Source organism: Denticeps clupeoides, chromosome 17, assembly GCF_900700375.1.
Source record: "Denticeps clupeoides chromosome 17, fDenClu1.1, whole genome shotgun sequence".
In the NCBI taxonomy this organism is placed as follows: Eukaryota; Metazoa; Chordata; class Actinopteri; order Clupeiformes; family Denticipitidae; genus Denticeps; species Denticeps clupeoides.
In genome coordinates, this window is record NC_041723.1 from 12,254,068 (window position 1) to 12,275,119 (window position 21,052).

The following is a 21,052-nucleotide window of genomic DNA, read 5'->3' on the forward strand; positions in this document are numbered from 1 at the left end:
GAACTGTGGTCTGAACTGGACCAGAATTGCAACAGGATAATAAAGGTTATGCAATATTATCAAAATATATCATTATAAAACTATGCAAGCTGCAAAGGCTGTGCTTCATGAAACAGAGCCTCGTCGGTGCTGAATTTCAATTGTGAATGGGTTGCTCCCCGTGGATCCCATCCCGGCAAAGTAATAGTGAGAAATTCTGATGCTGGCAGATACGGCCTTTCCTCCTGGCGAGAGCTGCTGCTGAGATCTGGGATTCGGGCAACTCTGGGGGGGCTCTGGTGTTCCACTGTGGTTTACTTCTCATGCTCCAGTGTGTATCGGAACACGTCTCCTGTAATCTCTCCCGGCGCGGAGCCGAACACAGGGAATCTGGGGAAAAGTGACACATTGATGATTAAAGCTAATTTTACACTTTGCTTTTTCTTTAGAATCCTGTTGAATTCAATCATTTTTACATGAACACACAATTATTGTAGGGGCCATGTTTTCATCAGGTGTTTTGGGGTCAGCACACACACAGTAGTATAATGGTGGGTGGGCTCCTGTCCCGCTCAGCTGTGGTGCACCTGCTCGCCAGATTCAGCCGGGGGGGGGGCTCCAGCGTTTCAGCTGTGATTGCGGGGCGCGTTTCCTCCGACAACAACACGGTCTGAAACTCACTTAACCTCCCGTCCCCACTTGTAGCTGCGGCACCTGTCGGCTTATTGGATCGCCGCCGCGTCTCAGGGGCACCGGTTAATTCTGGAATCGGTGCCTGCTCCGACTGCGGGGGGCTTCAAGTGGGACGCCATCCAAGCCGAGCAAACCGTTTCATTTAAGCGTCTGAATGAAGACGAATGTGCGTACCTGCAGCAGGACCCCTCAGCTTAGCCTTGCAGATGGGACCCGGGGGGTGGGGGGGGGGTGCAGTAGTCGACAGTTGACTGGCTGTTTATTTAAGGCGGAATGCCGGCGGTCCCCCTGGCAAGGCAGCGGGAGGATCTCATTTGTCATGATCTCCCGGCGCACTTCCTCTCTGGTGACAGTCACAACACACTCGCTTGTGAAGCTAAAAAGAAAAGAAAACTCTTCACTTCATCTCACGGCAATGAAATGCTGTAAGCAACTCGTCCTCTACTCCGGAGAACCAGGGGGACGTGGAAATGGAACAGGGATGCTTAGTCACCCCCAGATTTATTTTTTATTTTTTTTTTAGGACGTGCCGTATCTGCGCTCCCTGGCATTTGAGGGTTATCTCCCGTGCCCGCCTCCTGCCCTCCCCTCCTAATGAGGGTCTCGGAGAAACGTTTGCTCTTCTGCGCCTTAAGTCTCTGCTCTTCGGAGTGTAAGCGAGAGATAAAGAGAAAATTGCTTTTCTCTTAAGAGAGAGTGCGCTCCTTTCCAAAAAAAAAACATGCCAGCACCCTCCAATTTTCAGCTCTTGGAAGGAGATCTGTCTGATGCGAGGCCTGTAATTAAAGCGAAATGTGACTCTACTTGGGAGTAGAGGGGGATCGAGGGGGTGCGGTGGAAGAAGGAAGATCATGGGTCTCTTTGCTCAACAGGGTTTTATTTCATCGTTGAAAAATGAGGAGCCGAAACACGTGTAACTTCAGTCCTTCAAACAGACTCGTGCCTCACGTCATCATGTTCTATTCTACTGTACTTCATCGAGACTCTTTTGGGACTTTTATATTATGATCTAATCAGCATTTCTTTGGAACCGGTTGACGACTGGAACAGAGGATCAAAAGTATTGGAAATATAGGTTATGTATGGTTCTTCATCTGACCTGTAAGACCAGTAAACCTTCCTTTATAATAAAGACCCCACCCCCAATTTTCCTGAATGTTTAGTGGGGTGTGTGACTGTGTGTGTTTGTGAGTATTTGGCTTTTACACTAAATGCCTGACCTCCAGTGGAGAGGGAGCCCAGAGAGGCTAAAAGAGGAAATGTCAACACAACGGGCTTCCAAGTGCTGAGGACAGAGGATTGATTCATAGCTCTCGCCCACCCTTCAGCCCGCTGTGAACTGGGGCTCTAATAACGGCTGAACAGACGTGTGCGGAGCAGCGCCGAGGGTCCCGCAGCCACGATTAACGTCAGCAGGAAAGGTCAGCCTACTCCGTATTGTTTTACAAGGCATTAGAGCTACACGGCGACGCCATTAACGGGGCTGCGCCTGTTTTAGTTATAGCAACAGATTACGGGACCCCGGCACTGTAAGAAGGATGACGTGCCGCATTTCATTTAGTCCAAATGAGCAATTAATTACAAATATCCCCAGGATCCTAATTAAAAAAGCGTCCGATTTCTCTGCCGCTGTGTTTGAGTAATATTTACATCTCAGTAATGATCATTTGGGGGTGGACTTGCCCTGTGTAAATCAATCCGGGAGGGGGGGGTTCTCGAACTGCTCATCTATGGATTCATGGGCGGATCGATGAACCGATACTCCGATTCCACCTCATACGCGATTGAAGCCCCCCCTAAGGTCTGTAGCGGAATTGGTGCTGGTGTGCCAGGCCCGGCTGTTGAGGGTTTAATGGCACCTTTAAGCATCTCTTCATAAATCAGCGTGTCCTCGTTGCACGTAATCCATCAAATGCCATTTAATGAAGGCGTTGTGCAGTGCCTGAAAGCGCGGCTCTTCGGTTTATTTATTTATTTATTTATTTAGAGCTGCTTTTCATTTTCATCCCATTCTTCCACCTCAGTGATTGCTGCGTTATTAAAGAGTAAAAGAAGAGAGAAAGTTCTGATCTGGCTCTGTTCATGTCCAGTGGACCCCTTTTAGTGTTGTGCTGATTTATTGAGTTGATTTCTTCTTCTTTTTTTTTTGTCTCAAATTTAGGAGCCCATCGGCATTTTTTTATTTTTTTTTTTGCTTTTATATACAGTAAAGGCCAAACGTTTGGACACACCAACACATTCATAATTTTGATGCCTTCAATGAGAATCTACCAACGTAAATGGCCATGAAAATAAAGAAAACGCATTGAATGAGAAGGTGTGTCTAAACCTTTGGCCTGTACTGTAGGTGTTAGTGGTCCCCTAATACTGTAACTGAACTCTTTCCAAAGTTCAGTCTTGGTGCAGAATTACAGACAGGAAGTCGGGTCTGTTTTTCCAGAAAAAAATGAATTCCCTTGTGATGACAAGTTTCAGATCCGGCCGTCTGAGCTGCTGCTCAGAGCAGAATGACCAAAGTGCTCTTTTCACCTATCGCCATTTCTAACCACTGCAGGACCATAGACAGGCTGGGAGAACTTGTATTAATGTAAAATTTTTATGTCAGGGGATCTTTAGACTACTTATTTCTACATATGCTTGTACTTGTAGAAGCTTTTGGGAATTGGTTTTTATTGTTTTTATCGTTAGCACCAACAAATTCTCGTTTTTTAAAATTCTGTATGTTTTCACTACATGTATATGTATGCATGTATGTATTCAGGTAGATATATGGTCAAGGTTGCAAATTTAGTCTTGACTGGCTGTAGGTTTCATTAAATATCATCTATAACCTAGACATAGCTTTTAGTCAGCCGTCAATAAGGATTCTTTTGTATCTTTACTGGTCCCATCGTCGCTGGTGAGCTATGGAACATCAGTACGTATGGGGATACACACATAAACACGCAGTACACCGGTTTATATAAATAAATGATAATATGTCCAGGCTACCTGCGATGTGTGTGTTTTAAGAAGGTTTTGCGCGCAGCTTTTTCCCGCGCTGGCCCCTCCTGACTGCTGTTTTATGTATGAGGGGGGAGGCGGCTGTTGTTGCAGCGTTGGGATGCGTGCGTTCTCGTCACTCACTGGGCTGATTTAAAAGGGCCCGCTTGGCAGTAATTGTGTGGGCCGGGCCCTTCCACTGTAATTTTGTCCAGATTGATGGTCTTGTCCTGGACAGCCGCCACCCCGGCGAGTGTGAGGGAATGCTGGGTACTGTAGACTCCGCACGGTGTGCGGGGGAAAAAAAAAAAAAAAAAAACCTAATTCAGACGAGCGTGTCTGCTTGGGGGAGGGGATGAGGAGGAAGGCGAGGAGAGCAGGAATGGGGGTTGGAAAGGTGAGCCGGGGGCTCCTGCTATTGGCTGCGATTCCTCAGCCCAGCCAACGCTGGTGATGTTGAACAATAGTGAAAGTATCGATCGCGGCACGTAGCAAAGTTTTCCTCTCATCGCTCTGATGTGAGCTGAATGATCCATTATCAACCACCCACTCTCGCAGAAGCGGGGGAAAAAAATGGGACGCTGTGGAATTTCTTTCATTAAAAAAAAAAGAACAAAATGCTGTAAATTGTAAATGGTGGGTAGAGCCTCACATCAAAGATTTTGCCAGACCAACCTACCTCTCAGCGTCGGTGAAAACGAAGACATTAAAGCCTCCCATATCTGCTAATGGAGGCTAATTCCTCGCTTCGTGGCAGCGTCTGAGAGCCGCTCCACCGGCGGGATCCATTCCCGTGCCGGCGCGGTGACCTTGCTCCGGTGTCGGCGCGTTTGAGACGGGCGGCTGCCGGGGTGTTCGATGGCTCTGGACTCGGCTCGTGAAACGGCCACTATGGAGATTAATTGTCTTCGGGGCCGGCATTTATCATCATTACCGTCTCCCTCGCCACCCCCGCCCCACACATGTGCACTTTTGCCTGGGCCTCTGAACGAGTGCAGAATTATTGCTCGAGAGAGCGGTTTTCTTTTTCCGACTTCCGCTGTCAAGACTTTGGGGGCCACCAGGAAAGGGACCTAATGCACAATCAATGGCCGCTTGGCCCGTGTCCCTGCAAGAGCTTCTCTAAGAAGTCACTCCAGTCCCACCTGTTACAGACTCCAGGCTTTAGGTCCAGGATTACACGCCTTTTAAAATCTATCTTCGCAATAATGTCCCTCGACATCTGACATGTAAATCGAAACTCTCAGTTTAGCTCATTTGAAGTGATTAAGACCATTACTGGTAGAAACATGCTTTTGCGTGCCTTGATGTGGTCAGACCACTCTAGTTTCTTTTCATTATGGGGGGGGAAAAAGCTGGTTTAAGAAATGAACAGGCCCTTTTCAGCATTCATTTCAGAGCCTAAAGAAAGAACATTCTCTGTCCTGTATTAGCCAGTTTTATTCACGATGGGTCTGTGTTTATAGCAATCTTCAGGTCGGCCATTAAATAAGGCTTTTTGTCCCTGGTGAGAGTACTTGAGAGCCAAACAGTCTACTGAGTGTAATTGGCGCCTCAAAGGTGCATGGGAACGAGGCATGACCCTCTAAGCGTGATGAAACCGAGGGTCACATTTTTGAGACACTGTTTTTGGTCTTGAACAATTTCTACTCTCAAGCACATTTCCAACATGCAAAATACCGAAAATGTACACTGCTACCTGCTGGTCTGGCATACTTACCACAGCAATTTCATTCTTCAACACACTTCCATGCACAGTGCGGCAATTCTACGTTGCCATTCAATTGCAGTACTGTCCTTGTCCCAGTACACAAACATGGGAAGAGAATCAATTCATTGACCTGTGTATGTCCCATGATAGGTAGTGATGTGATATGTCCACTTTCATGGCTCTTTTCCAGTTGACCTACTACATCACAGACCAAAACAGTAGACCAACAATTTAACTGGCAGCAAATTGGTATCATGTTGAGTGTTGCACTGGACCGCTTTACACGTGGGTTCAAATGTTCCGTTGCTGTGATTGATCCTTCAGCTGAGGGCACTAAAAGCCTTCACAGACCGAACGCTTCCTCTTCCTCATTGTGGTACATGAGCAGAGTGCTGGGTTCAGTTTGGACTCTATATACATGAAGGAATCATATCGGTGATGTATACCAGTCTCATATCTGTACATTTTAAATACATGTATTTTAAAAGTCCTGTTTTAGTTGGACTAGCGTACTGAGTGACGTCTGTGTAAAGAAAGAAAAAAAAAAAACATTGTTTTGCCCAAAACTCTACAGGATACGGTTGAGTGAGACCGTTGTCAGTGTTGAATCAACTGTAACTGTAGCATGAGCAAGTGTTACATATTATGGGGTTTTTTTTACATTTATGGCCCAGACTTGGTTCACGCTTAGCCCGTTGTTCTATTAATTGTTTCTCACACAGTTCTTTCATCTCTGCTAAATACACTGTTTTTGCATTATTCAGTGTGTGTGTGTGTGTGTAGGGCTTTGCAGAACGTGTGTGTCGTGATCTGAAATCAAAAGAAACTTTAATAAAGCCTCTCCCGCTTGCACGCCAGCAGTTCCTTTCTTTCTCCTCAGTCATCAATCATTTTTAGCTGCAGATGTTCTTGCCTCTTAACTCGCAATTGTCCACGGGATTGTGGCTTTTCATAATTAATACTTTGTTCGGGGCTGACTGAGTATTAGCCAGACCTCGGAGGACGCTCTCCCCGTCATCACCATTGGGGTGAATGGAAGGATGCTGGCTGCTGGTGGAGACACAGTTGCCGTTTCATGTGCAGATGTGTGTGTGTGTGTGTGTGTGTGTTGCATATGAGATCTGAACCCTTATTAATTTCAGTAAAGAACGCAGTGTGAAGGAAATGTCACGTTTCAGTGTAAGTAATCCATGTGTAAAGGTCAGGCGAGTACCCGGGTGTTATTTACAGATGCCTTTTAATGTGCAATTACATGTGATCTTTTGTGCAGAATGTTGCTTCTTGGATGATGTTTTGTTTTGCTGTGTAATATCCAATTTAAACGAAGATGAAAAGTATTTATTTCAGGGTCATGGGGTGCTTGTGTGTTCTTTATTTCTTTTTTTTTTTTTTTTTTTATAATTAGAACGGTTTAATGTAAAATCCACAGGGACGCCTCCTGTTGATTTAATTAGCTTCAGACGCAGCGCTGTTTACGTGTTGGCCCTGACGGTCGGGGCGGTTTTTAAATGAGAGCACGATGTGGAGATGACGCGCTGCTCCATCTTGGCCTTTGAAAAAGGAACAGGAACAGATGTAGCGTCTGGTGGAGAGCTGGATGCACAAGATGGGGACCATAGCTAATAATGTACACATCTGATTCCATTCCTCCTGAAGGAAGGCAGCTTAACACACACACACACACACACACACACACACCTCACCCAGGAACGCGTGCACCTGCTCACGTACACACTCTTTATTCTTCCTGCTCTGATTTGGGTATTGTCGTTGGAGCGATGCAGTCATCATTTTCTATAATTAAGGGCTTGCATCATGCGGACTGCAGCGAGGTTCTGCTGGTGCCATTTCCAAGACAGCCTCTCGGCAAAGCTGAATCTTTCCGAGAATTATAGCCCTGCTCTGGGCGGTGATTGGACATTGAAGTGGACGATTACAAGAGGCATCATCTCGCCGCGCTCCGATGTTAATCTTTTTGGCTGGAAAAGTGCAAAGACGGAGAGAAATGCTGAGACGCCGACTGCGCCCATCTGCAGAATTTCCTGCTTCATGTGTGTTTGTGGGTTTTCTTCGCCTCTGACCAGATCCAACATGTTGGAGAATCTTGTTAATCTCTTCTACTAATCCTCCTTTACAGATTTACATTTACATTTATGCCCTTTATCAGACGCCCTTATCCAGGGCGTAGTTACAGGGACCGTCCCCCTGGAGACCCTCAGGGTTAAGTCTCTGGCTCACAGTGGTAGTAAGTGGGGTCTGAACCTGTGGCTCTGTGGTCTCCTGGTTCATAGGCAAGTGTCTAACCCACTAGGCTACCACTGGCCTATTTAATGGAAACCGGAATCATGTATTTAAAGCTGCTTTTGGTCATATAGGTCACATGCTTAACTCACAGGAAGCTCACACGTACCCAGCAGAAAGCGGAATATCACAAAACGCAGAAGCATTGCAGCGTTTTTTACTCAGATGAGATGCTTGCATTACTGCATCCGTTGAAGATCCTCTAAAGAATAAGATCCTGGCTGTGCTGTGGTAAAATCGAGGATATTTGCCCAATGTAATTGAATATTTCGGGTGCCTGGTATTTATTTATCCTGGGTGCTGCAGCACATGTGAGACATGGGAAGTGTTGGTGATACAGACCCTGAGGAGTCACAGAGAACATGAAGACCTCTCTTCTCCTCTCTCTCTCTCTCTGTCACTTTTTTTTTTTATTTTTTCCTCCTCCTTTTTTGACGCATTGGCTCCCTCTCGGTGCGGGAGCTTTGTTATCTCCCCCTCCAAAGAGCCCCCATCTCTTTTCCTCCTCCCCCCACTGCCACTCTCTTACTCAGCACATCCACGCCACCGCCGCTGCTGACTCCCAGTGAATAGTGTCTCGATTTCATTATGAATGTTTATGACCAAATAAACCCGGCAAAATATTGGCGTAACCTGTTCGAACCGCGCCAGCGCTTCGGCGGTATCAGATTTTCCACAGCGGGGCCGAATCGATTTCTCAGCCCGCCGTTGTCTTCGTTTGAGGGGCTTTGATTTGGTGCGGTAATCGGGCTCCAGTGGATCCTGCGTCACCTGTGTGTCGGCCGGCATGAAGAGCTACGCTTTACGCGGCTCGGAACCAACTCCTGACAATAAACGAATTTGCCGTTTTTTCGGAAGACACTTGGTCCTTGTGAACACCTTGTTAGCAGCATCACATTACCTGTAAAATGATGCAGGATTCAAATGAATTCAAATTCTTATTTGAGGGAAATAAGAAGGAAAGTAAAGTAGTCTTTTACATAGGGTGTGTTCGTCTGAACTGGTAAAAGAATTTATTGACGTTTATATTTTTGTCCCCTCTCCCAGTATATTTAAGCAGAGCTTTTTTTAATATTCCATTAATGTTAATGTAAAAAGTTCATGTAAAAATGGTAAAATGTATGTATTCGGCGACAAAAATAATTAATTTAAGTATGAACTGAATTATTTGATTAGAAATTGGTGTCACTCAGGAAGCCATGGACCCATGACCCCCTTCACTTCCTGACTCCCAGGGTGCACCACGGCCACGGATCAGGTGTGAGTCAGGCTGCCGATGACTGATGATGTGGAATCAGCACCACTCGGCTCTCTCGCTTTGTCATAATCAATTTCGCCATCACCCCCTCTCCGGCAGCGGCGCAGTTGCTGCGCGGTGATTGCTGATGAATTGATGATTGCAGATCGGTTGTGGGTTTTGGATTCAGTAGGGGAGCGACTTGGGTCCTTTTTAGCTAAATTGAAGCAGATAATTGAATGCTCTGGCTCGTTAGGCGGAGTGTTACCCACCCATGACAGGGTCTCGGGGAACAGCTCTTCCCTTGGGCTCTAGGTGCTTCTAATCCAGGAAGGACACGTTTTGGAATGGAGTAGAGTTTCGGACCGAGCCCCTCCCCCTAATTCCTCCAGCTGGCAGAAGCCGGAGCTCCAGATGAGCTTTGGTCCCCAGAGTCGAGCGCCTGTCTCTGCTAGATCAGTCCTATACCATCAGAACTAATGGACTCTGCCGCTCGCATCAAGCAGCCTGATTGAAATTGATTGGCTGAATATATTGTCTTTCCTCGCTAGATCGGGGACCATGTCGGCCGTGACCCATCCGCGCCTCGCATCGGCCGTGGAGGCGGAGCTCCAGCCAGCGTGTGTGTGTGTGTGTGTTTGGCCGGTGTTAAGACCGGGGGCACTGGCCATGAGGGAGTCGCTGAAGGTGCTGAGACCTCAGAGACGCCGGATCATTTCCTCTTCCATCTGCCAGTTGGGATGCTGCCAGAGCAATAAAGCTGATGTGGTCGCGTGATGGGATGGAAATCATTTGTCCGGGTGATTGTGCAGAACTTTGCGGGGCCCTGCGGGGCAGTCACATTAATCACTGAACAGAAATCTTCAATCTGCATTATAAAGGTGTTTATTCACCTAAAAACTGTGTGATTATGCAGTGGATGTGAAAAAAAGAACAAATGCAATATGACAAATCACATTTAATCACTATTCAGCTTGGGCATTTATGCTTTGCTTTTGTAAGCCATTTACATGTAAATAATATGTGCTTTTCATTCAAAGAACTTCCATATGTAAAATAAAAGTGCTTCACATCTGAAAACAACATAAAAATGTATTAAAAAAACAGTTGTCCACTTGCATAATGAACTGGAACCACGTTAATAAAATCACATTTTGAATCAGCTGATTTGTTTGCATGAAACCGAGTTTGCTGAACTGTGCGGAGTTTGAGTCTACGTTTTAAAACCTGATGCAAGTGGAAAAGGAGCAATCGGGTTTTCATTCTGAATAAAATGACTGTTTTAGTTAGCTACTTATCCCCCCACCCCAGCCAAGAGGTGAGTAGATAAAAGAGCCTCCATCTCATCCTAATTCTCCCCCATTAAAGACCAACGCTACTGATTTAAAGGGGGAACAGTCCAATTACGCCCCGAAGTTTTTATATATAAGAGAAACCCACTTTCTCAAGTGATTTATGTGTAAGGTGAATATGATTCCTGCCGCTGGTAATTGCCTTCATGTTCTATATATGGCCACACAGCGACCGCGCCTTCAGCTTCCTGCTGCGGGCCTTTTCAGACCTGCCAGGCCTTAATTAGGCATCCCGGTGCTGAAAAGGCTGCCTCAGTACGTTATAATGGCGCCTCCGGTTGAAAGACCGCGTTTACCTCACTTCGCCGGAGCCCAGGATGACTGACAGAAACCAGGAAACCTGTTTTTCCCTCAACATTCACTCCCATGGTGTAATGGATCTCTTTTTCTTTCCAGCCCGGAAAAAAAACAACAAATTACCCTTAATGCCCCAGTGCATTTAATCAAGACAGATTTAACAGTGGAAAAAAAGAAAGGGTGGGGATGATTGGCATTTTGGAGATGAAAGGTGTTGTATGAAGAGAAAGATAGCACGCAGGTGGACAGACATGAAAGAGGAGCGTTTCCCTTCTCCTCTCTAATGAGAGACAGTCACAGTGTGCTGGCGAGGAAAAAGGACTAGAGATATGGGACAGAAGGCCTGTTTATCTGGAGCACCATGGCCTGAACGTCCACGTGCGTGACTCCATTACATCTTTATTTCGGTTATTAGGGAACCATCTAGTCAACAGATGTTAATAGACGGCGCCTTAAGGCGAGATATTGTTCCCCATTGCACGTGTAGGTTTATAAAAATCATGACAAAATTACCTGTTTCACTGAGATATTATTGGGCATTTTATCAATTCTTATTTCCACAAAGCTGCAGCTCCACTGCTGTGATGTTTCCCCAAGATGCTTGATTATCTTGGCAGAGCTTCTGTTCACTCCACCAAACATCTTGCTTGGTTTCATCCAGCTCTTTTTGTATCCACTAATGATTTCGAGTGGGACTGAATGAAAGCCCTTTGTTGGTTCATTGTCCTTTTCCAGGTCATACGTCGAAGACTAGTTTTTTTTTTTTTTTTTTTTTTTTTTAAACATATCCTGCTTGTCTCTAGTTGCTTCTTCTGTATGTCAGTTTAATGAGAAGTGACTTGTAATCCTCTTCCACCAAACTGCCTTTCTGTATCCACCGCTGTGAATTTTCTATGCAGCGAAAAAGACACACTTCGATATTTACTTTCTGTTTTATAACCAGTGAAGGAATGAGATTCATTTTTTTTTCCATTTCAATTCTTCTGAATTCCATGTTTTCCATTATAAACATATTTTTTTCACCTAAAAACGATGTGATTATGCAGTGGGTGGGGAAAAATAACCTGCAATATGACAAATCATGGGCATTTAATCATTTGTAAACCGTTTACATGTGCCTCACATCTGAAAACAACATATTAAAAAAAAAAACTTTGGGGAGACCTGGAATACAAAACAAAAGTTGTCCACTTGCATAATGAACTGGAACCATGTTAATAAAATCACATGTTGAATCAGCTGATTTGTTGCATGACCAGCTCGTGCTAGCTTGCTTCTTTTCTCTCTATACGAATTATTGCGTGTAAGTGGTCATCACCTTTGTTCTTCCAATTCATACAAAAATAGTTTGGGTATTGTTCCGCTCTAAACTCTTCCGCACTAAGAGTCGAAGTCCATGATTTTAGCATACGCTGCGTATACGCGGTAGAGATCGGGCAACTGGTCCGGATTGGGCACCATTGCTCGCCATCACTGATCGCCAGTTTACATAGAACACGTGTAGTGTGCTGCAGCGGCCAGAAATGCCAATTATACACAATTACATTAGCGGACAAAAATTTTAATTTGCTTATGACTGCTTTTTTTCCCCTCTGTTAAAGAACAACACTTCGGAGTCAGTAATATGAAATAATATGAAGTAATATGAATGCATATGTATGAAAGGAGAATTCACAAACCATAATGGCCATTGGCTGTTAAAATGTTGTATGGACCATATCCCTGTCGGCTACAGCCTCTCACTCGGAATCTCTAGAGAAGCCGAGAGTGGAAAATGGCACAAAGGCAGTGGAGCTGGCCTGACCCCCATTCCACTTCCTGTCACCTTTTAATATGTAACATAAGTTATATTAGTCATTATTTGCAAAGTTCATGAGAGGGCCATGCCCCTGAACTGTTACGTTGACGGGGAGGTGAATATAGTGGGCTTTTTTGGACACGGACTAACAGCCCCATACTTATCAGGACGACAGTCTCATTTTCTCCCTGTCTGGGGCCAGGGGCCGGGGCCAATATGCAGTGGGCCGGGTTTGGGGACCCTGAGCCGTGGTGGAACAGATTATCTTCACCCCGCTGGGTGATGCATTGCCAGGCCCGCTTGCTCGGAGACCCTCTGCCTCCGCATCGCGCCACGTTGGCTTGGCCCGCGTTTGCATTCCGGCCCGTCCTTGCTGTGGCTTTAAAAATGTGTTTGTTTGCTTGCTGTCTGCGCTCTGAATACACAGCGCGCTTTGTGCCTGGGGGAGGGTTGAATGGAAAGACATCATTAAACACCAAATCACGCAGTAAGTTGTTGTTTTGTGGTTTTTCCCCTCCTCTCTGTAAATCCCTGCTCATCTAGGGACACTTCATGGAACTGTATGCCTTCCTGTTGCTTTACACGCCAGTATTAGTGTGCGAGTGAGCCTTTAAGTAAAGCAATGTGACTTTGAAATGGTTGGAATAGTTTTCTGAAGGATATTTCCCTTTGGCTTGGAGCAGAACAGCAGCTGGTCTGTTTCTCTGGCTTTCTTGGTCAACTCCTTCCAACAACAAGCCAGATCTGCAGTTGGGTGGTCAGAATCATTGTGGGTGTCAAAAAGTTAAATGTCTGGTCACAGAGCAGCTACAGAGCAGCTTTGAAGCTCTTTATGAGCGTGATTTGAATCAGTGTCATTGTGATGCACACAGCACATCACCCAGTGCACACAGTGAAATGTGTCCTCTGCATTTAACCATCACCTTAGTGAGCAGTTGGCAGCCATGAAAGGCTACAAGGGAGCAGTGTGTGGGGACGGTACCTTGCTCAAGGGGACCTGAGGGCCAACTTGGATGGTTCAGGATCTAGACTTGCAACTAGGCCAACACAGTCCTGCCCTTTGTAAACCATTAATGCCAGCATAAAGACATGTTATTAAACATTTAGTCAAACCTTAACGATGATACAATTTTTTTTTTTGAAAAGTATGTGTAAAATTATGTAAATGCAGTATTCCGTATCTTGATACACTAGGGCGTGTCTGCTGGAAATACTGGGCCAATTACAACTTGGAGCTGAAACATGGATGCTCTTAACAGCTTTGTTGGACTGTTACAGCCATACATGTTCGAACCACCAGAGCCAGACTTTGCTTTAGGAGCAGAGCAATGATTTTCACAATCATCCTCTCAGCCTGCAACAGTAATTGGGAGGTAATAATGTGTATTTCTGACTAGCATAATCTAGCCAGTTATACTATTAATAATTAACAGAACATAACACTTTACCTGAATTTTATTTGCCATTATATTTGCCATTTGCAAAGCCATCATAGCCACTTCACCATAAAAATCTGCTAGATGCTGCACAGTGGTGGTACAGTATGTGCAATAAAATGAAATAGAACATACATTATAGTAGAAAAAGTAAATAGTATATATTAGTATCATTTATCATTCTGGTCAGAAGTGGAATAGGACCTTTTCTGTATCGTACCGTTGTAGTTGGTTGAGTCTGCAGTTGTCCATATTGTCTGGTTGATCGCTCACATGTCTCCTCTCTAGTAAGAGGGAGCCAATATCTGAAAGGAGAATTCATGAGCAAAGACCCTGAGTCCTTCTCTCATGAGGAGCTGGATTCTGACTTGTGTAGGCCCTGCCAATGGTGACTTACTTGATCTTTTCAATGTGCCAAGGTAGGGTAGCATGCTAAACCATAGCTGGTTAATTTATATTCAGTTCTGAAACACGTGTTAATGGAGTTTATAATGGAGATTTAGATTTTTATTTTAAAGGCAGTGGTTCAACATGTGCGCCTTACATTCTAACTCAGTTTTCCACAATTTCCTCCACAATTTTTGCTACTCCCTGTGTACCTGATTTATGTCTTGGCCCACGCCATGACACGATCATATGCTGTAATCCAGGGTGGCGAGGACATGCTGCTGCCTCCTCTTAGCCTTCTTGAGCGTCACCAAGGAAACGTAGCATGGCGGAGGATGTGCAGAATCTCAGTCCAATTTTATAGCATGATGCTGTACAGATGACATGGAATATAAACCAAAGGAACTAGCTAGTCACTTTCGTGGTGTTCAAGATATGACAAATTTGAAGGCTTTTTCATTTGAATGTTTTTTTGCTTTAACCCTTTGGTGATGTAGTAAATGATGATGACCGTCCATTTAACATCTTTATGAGGCAGAACACTTAGTGTTTGAAACTAGCATTGCCATTTTATAGCGTTTGATTTTAAAGGTACAAATAAGCAGGCAGCTTGTTGCTTGCTACTTTTGGGAAGATTTTGCTATAATTGTTTTTGCGCCACCCCACTGATGCAGATAATTGGTCTTATTATCATCCAAACAATATGAGTGGGTGAGAGAATGGTAGTGGAATTTAATTATACAGTAGAGTAAATGTAAAGCCATTTCTGATTGTGCTTCACTGTCTTTTTTTTTTTTTCCTCCAAGAAAAATGATCGGCAAAACTTTGTAGTTATGTAATATAATTTCTGGATATCAAACTTCAGAAATAAATGGGTAATGAATTGAGTTTTAATGTGTACAGTAGTTTTGGTACAAAACCCAAAAAATAATCCTAATTAAAGGCTAATTAGTGGGGGAAAAGCCTTTGGCACTTGGGTAACTTGTTATCAGAACATTCACCTCATTGGTTATGTTCAATATTGTGAAATAATGTTTCATTATAATTTTTTGAAGGACATATTTTAACGTGATCTTTAGATGCATCCTACACAAGCCCATGTATCATAGGTCAGGGTGTCAGTATTGAAATAGATTAAGGTAACATCTAATGATTATTCTGACAATCAATTCATCGGTCAACATGTCTCAATTAATCAAGTAGTTCACAACAAACTAAGAAAATATTCGTGAAATACACATAGAAGGTAGTTCTGTTACAATTGGAAACGTGGATTTAGTATGATGTGTGTTGAAGTCTGGGTTCTCTGCTCCCCATAGGTTCCACTGTGAGGAACTTCACTGTGTTCCGGTTCTCCGTGGAGCCCTCAGACACGCTGGCAGTGCGTGGGGCTCCGGCCCTGTTGAACTGCTCGGCCTACAGCTCCGCCCCCGTGCAGGTAGACTGGAAGAAGGACGGCACGTTCCTGAACTTGGCGGTGGACGACCGGCGGCAGCTGCTGCCTGACGGCTCGCTGCTCATCACCTCCGTGGTGCATTCTAAACACAACAAGCCGGATGAGGGCATCTACCAGTGCGTGGCCACCATCGACAACCTGGGCACCATCAAGAGCCGCACGGCGCGGCTCATCGTTGCTGGTAAGACCATGAGGCTTCTGCACTCCTCTCTTTTCTCACTTTCACTTTGTCACTTTACATTTACATTTAAGGCATTTATGAGGCATTTATGAGACACCCTTATCCAGAGCGATTTACAATCAGTAGTTACAGGGACAGTCTTCCTGGAACAACTTAGGGTTAAGTGTCTTGCTCAGGGACACAATGGTAGTAAGTGGGATTTGAACCTGGGTCTTCTGGTTCACAGGCGAGTGTGTTACCCACTAGGCTACTACCACTACCACATGCACATACACACATACACTTTCCTTTCCGCTGAGTACCGCATGTCTTGTGAAGGACTAAATGCTGGACAGGCTGAAACTGCTGCATCAGTTTTGTCAGCGCAAGCCTTTAAAATCCAGAATCTAGAGGGAATCACTCCACGATCGACACTCCTATGGGAACACAGCACAAAGAACTGAAGGTGGATCCTTTCCTCACATTCTGTTTTAAAGACTGGAACAGACATTTTCCTTTCTGAACTGACTCCTCCAAAAACCTTGTCTGTGGACATGGACCAAAGGGGTAATTAGTGACCCGCTGGGAGGACTCCCAAAACATGGACTGAGTGCTACATCTTCATTATCACACTCCAGCAAACATGGATGTGGAAGAGTTCCTTTTTGCTGTGAGTGATTTGAATGGCTTTGCAGGATTAAGTGTGTGTAGGAGAGGGGGTTGGATTGTTGGAGACTTGGGATGAAGGTAGATGTGTGCTTTAAAGACTACTAAACCATGTTAAACTTTTGGTTGATTTTTTTTGCAAGATTGATGTTGCCTACTTAAAAGATAAGGATGGAATATTTTTATTTTAGGAGTAAGGAAACTTGACTGCCCGCTGTAGGCTTTCAACTAGCAGGAGAAAGATAATCTCTTTCAAACAATATTATATGAAATTATATGATTCAGTAGATGAGATGCATCTCTTGGTCCAGTTGACTTCATCACAGTATAGTATGGGTAAAAATTACAGTGTCAAGTTAATGGGAAATTGTCTGCATGAAGTGGCAGATGGTAGTTTGCTAAGTAAATAATTAAAAGCCAATCATGTAGACTGGGAACATCAACCCTGATTTGCTGCTTTATCCTTATGTCCAGGTTGCCAGATTAAGTATTCGGAAACTGCTTTTTCTCTCTGTGTTTTTCCTGTTAGCTTGTGAAAGTTTTTTTTTTTTTTTTTTTTTTTTAATGCCAATCTGACTTTGATTAGAATTAATAGAGACATATATATATATTTTTTTTATATCTTTGGGGTCGTCCTTACTGTGTTTGTGTAAATGACATTTGGAAGAGTTTTTTTTTTTTTTTTTTTTTTTTTTTTTTTGTGGTCTGTCTGGTCTCAGTAGTCACGGCTCCAGATCGCTCAGTCTCCGCCCTGCTGGCAGCTGGGTAATAAAAAGGTTAATTGTGGCTCCTTGAGAGCGCACCATTAAATTCTAAATGCGCTGGAAATTGCTGCTCTGCCTTGACCCCTGCAAATGTTACTGCGCCGGCAATCCCAACATGGCAACAGATTAAAGCCTAATACCTGTGATTGATTAAAAACACCCACAGATCTACAGTCTTCATTAGCATGGGCTTCAACCCCTTATATATGGAGAAAAGGAACATGTCTCCTTTCCATCCATAGAGTTCACTTGAGCAGTAGCTAATCAAAGTGTAGAAGTGCTCGCAATTTCTGCAGCTTAATACAGAGATAAAGATATACAATATTGTCAGTCAGGACTGACTGAAATCATATTACATCCTTTTATATGCCAAAAGTAACCTTATTTCATTAGTCCATCCATCCAAAGCAATATCTCATTATCTGTTTGAGCTCTAGTCTAGCTATATATACATTCAGCTAAAGTAGCCACATTTCCATCCATCCTTCCATTTATCCATTCATCAAAGTAGACATATTTCTTTCATCTGTCCATCCATACATCCATCCATCTATTCAAAGTAGCCCAAATTCTTTCACTCATTAACCTATCGATTCATTCATTATAGCCATCCATCCATCAAACCGTCACTCCAAAGTAGCCTTATTTCATCCATCTCTTCATTGATACTTACATAGTAGCAATTTTCCATATGTGCATGCATCCATCAATCAGTTCAAAGTAACCCTATTATTTCCAACCATCTATTCATTCATTCATAGTAGCCCAATTCCCACCATCCATCCATTCAACCATTGAAGCCCTGTTACATCTATTCATTCAGACATCCATTCAGACATTCATACATACAGCAGATTTTCCATACGTGTATACATACATCCAAACCAGCCCTAACCAGCCGTAATTCAGTCACCATCCAGCTGTCCATTCATAGCAGGCCTGTTCCATCCATTCATCCAAATTAGCACTACATTAAAGCATGTACAGTAACTTAAGTCTTCACGAATCCTAAATGGCTCAGACCGAGTGCTTAGCAAGCAAAGATGGCATCATGAGCTTTTAATTGCATTTGTTTCTAGAGTAGAATATGGAAAGCTGAGCACTTTGTTTCATGTGGGGACAGAGCCTCCGATTAAGAAATGAGTTTCAATAAATGAAAAGAATGTGCTGCGTTCATACGCCTCCGCTTCATTTTTCTGATTACTTACCGCAAATGGCACCCATCGAGCTCCATTAGCAGAGAACTCCCACAGTTCGAGTGAGCTGTCTGAGTAATTCGGAGGAAAGATTACATGCTAACTGGATTTATTTTATTGGAAATTGAATTCCCTGGGACAATTTCACAATTTCCATGCTCTAGCTGCTGCGCGCTCCCTTCTTCCTTCAGGGCACGATGTTTCTGATGTAGTAGCACGTGTCACAAATGGCACTGTAGAAAAAGTAAGCCATGCTTTGTTTAGACCAACATGCCTCCAAAGATATGCTGGTCACAGCCGGGTGTGCCACGGTAGTGACATGTCCGATCTTCGTCACCCTTCATCATGTTGCAGTTTGACAAGATAGTCTCTGTGACCCTGGTGACCCTGAAATGGATAAGGGCGGTCGGGAAGATGGATGAATTTTTGATTTGTGCTAGGGACTGGGTTGACGTGTTGACAGAAATAACTCAGGTGGCGCATTGCTTTGACTCACTTGTTTATGTCTGCTGCGTCGTCAGGGGTCAGGCTTTAGGCGGCCACGTTGCTTTAAGGAGCTGCACCTCTCGTCCTCGTAATGGAAGAGGCGGTGGAGAGGGAGAGTACTGGTGTGCCACTTTTAAGACTAGATGCACACCCACCATAAGATTTTCCAGATTCGTCACTGCATGAATGGGTTTTTGAGCCAGTGGGGTGGAGGAAAAAAAACAAAAAACTGTGTGATAGATTTTCATCAGTTCCATGAAAGTTCCACTTTTCAAAGCCCTGTGCATTAGGCTTGTGGCAAGCCTTTTAAACTCCAAATAAAAGCTGCACATCTGAGGTTCACGCTTGCATTTTGACGTTCCCTGGCCTTGAGGGGGGTGGATCCTGCTTCAAATGTGTCTCCTCCATGCTCCCTGCTCTTTGTGTGGATGGGAAGAGAAGCCCTTCTCCCCTCCCCCCCGTTCTCCCATGCCTGCCACTATGGAGATTTCAGCCCCGGAACTTTTCAAAATGTCAGTTGTTTTGAAGTTGATCTGTATCGTCCTTCTTTAATTCAGTAATGTACAGTGGAAAACTTTGTTCTCCTCCTTTTTCTCGCTCCTTCTGTATTTATTTCCCTCTGACGGAGCCCATTGCTCAGGGGCAGTGTGTAAAACTCCCTTGTGGCCTTCACCTGTGTGGGCTTTTGAAGTCTCTATTAGGGGCTTCTGTCTGTGGAGCCCCCAGCAACAGATAGTACACCGAAACCAAAAACAGAGCTGCTTTCATCAGTGGTGTGAATTGTGCCAAGAAGGATTAAGTTCGGGGAAAGGATTTGTTGATCTTGGGCTTGTTTTAATTGGACTTTTGATGCACCACGTTATTTTTTAGCATTACTTTAGCCAATCAGCAAATCCTTAACCTATAATTAAATCCTTGTCCTGCGTTTGACTTGAATTGTCCTCTATGTTGGATTAACCTCTGTAGCTAATCATTGGAATTATGTTTTTGGCATAGAGGCATGTGGTTTGTGCTGCCAAATGGATTATTTATCTTGGAAAGAACAAAGTAAGAAAATAGCCAAGATGGTGCCTTGGTTTCATTTGGTTCCTTTCCTAGACAAACTTTTTTAGTGGAGGCAGTGGTGGCCTCCATAATCAGAAGGTTGCTGGTTTGAATCCCGGTTTGCCAAGGTGCCCCTGAGGTGCCACTGAGCAAAGCACCGTCCCCACACACTGCTCCCCGGGCACCTGTCATGGCTGCCCACTGCTCACCAAGGGTGATGGTTAAAGGCAGAGGACACATTTCGTCATTGTGTGCTGTGCTGCTGTGTTTCACAGTGATCACTTCCACTTTTCTTTGGACTTCCTAAACCACTGTTGCTCCACTTAACTTTAAATACTTGAACCAAGTCATAATCTGTTTCTTGTCATCACTGTGGAAACAAAGAATAAATACTAAGGTATGTAAATGCAACTTATTTAATCATTTACTAACTTGTTTGTACTACTCGAGTTCTTCTATGTGCTTCTATTTGGCTATTTACTAATGAAAAATGGTTTATAAGTCCCAGGTAAAGGGACTTCTACGTGTCTGGACATGTTACTGTGACCCCTGGTTGATGGAGGACCCTCCTGCCTCACTTAGCTCTCAAAAATGATTTTAAAATGTTTTTTTTATTGCTGCATATAAAGAGAGTGCCGCGGTGCGTTTTACCATCGGGGCCGGATGTCCTCCGCAAACATCACCACCCGAAGAGAGATGTTTTTTTGTGGCCCGGTTTTAGGCTCGGGTTTGTTCCATATGATTCACTGTTTCTGGAGGAGCAGATGTGTAGGTCACCGGGCTTGTGTCTGTTTAATGCCCATCCACGTTTTTTTTTTTGGTCAGCGCTGACCACCGAGTAGGTTCTTTCTCTGATCGTGTTTCACCGTGCAGTACTCTGCTCTGATAAATATTTATGCCGCTCTTTCCAGAAAGAGCCCTGTTTTGATTGAGCGTTTCTTGGAGACAATTTGTGTTCTTCTCCTTTGCGCTGCTACTTCAGCCGACGTTCCCTCTGTGAAGGAGTTCTACATTTTTCAGTGTCTCAAGCTTGATCCTCAGGATAATTTTGTCAGTAAAATCTGATCTTGTTTGCTGAATTTTTCACCCCCCCTCCCGTCCCGGTTT

At 44.2% G+C, this 21,052-nt stretch overlaps 1 protein-coding gene across 7 annotated transcripts in view; it reads left to right on the forward strand.

Annotated features, from left to right (window-relative positions):
- The window catches only part of neo1b (neogenin 1b), a 98,827-nt gene that overhangs the window by 21,755 nt on the left and 56,020 nt on the right, over nt 1–21,052 (forward strand). For all 7 annotated transcript variants that reach the window (XM_028958002.1, XM_028957998.1, XM_028958004.1 and 4 more), the window contains exon 2: nt 15,493–15,810. In XM_028958002.1, coding sequence (XP_028813835.1) covers nt 15,493–15,810 — 318 coding nt within the window. The remainder of the gene's footprint in view (nt 1–15,492; nt 15,811–21,052) is intronic.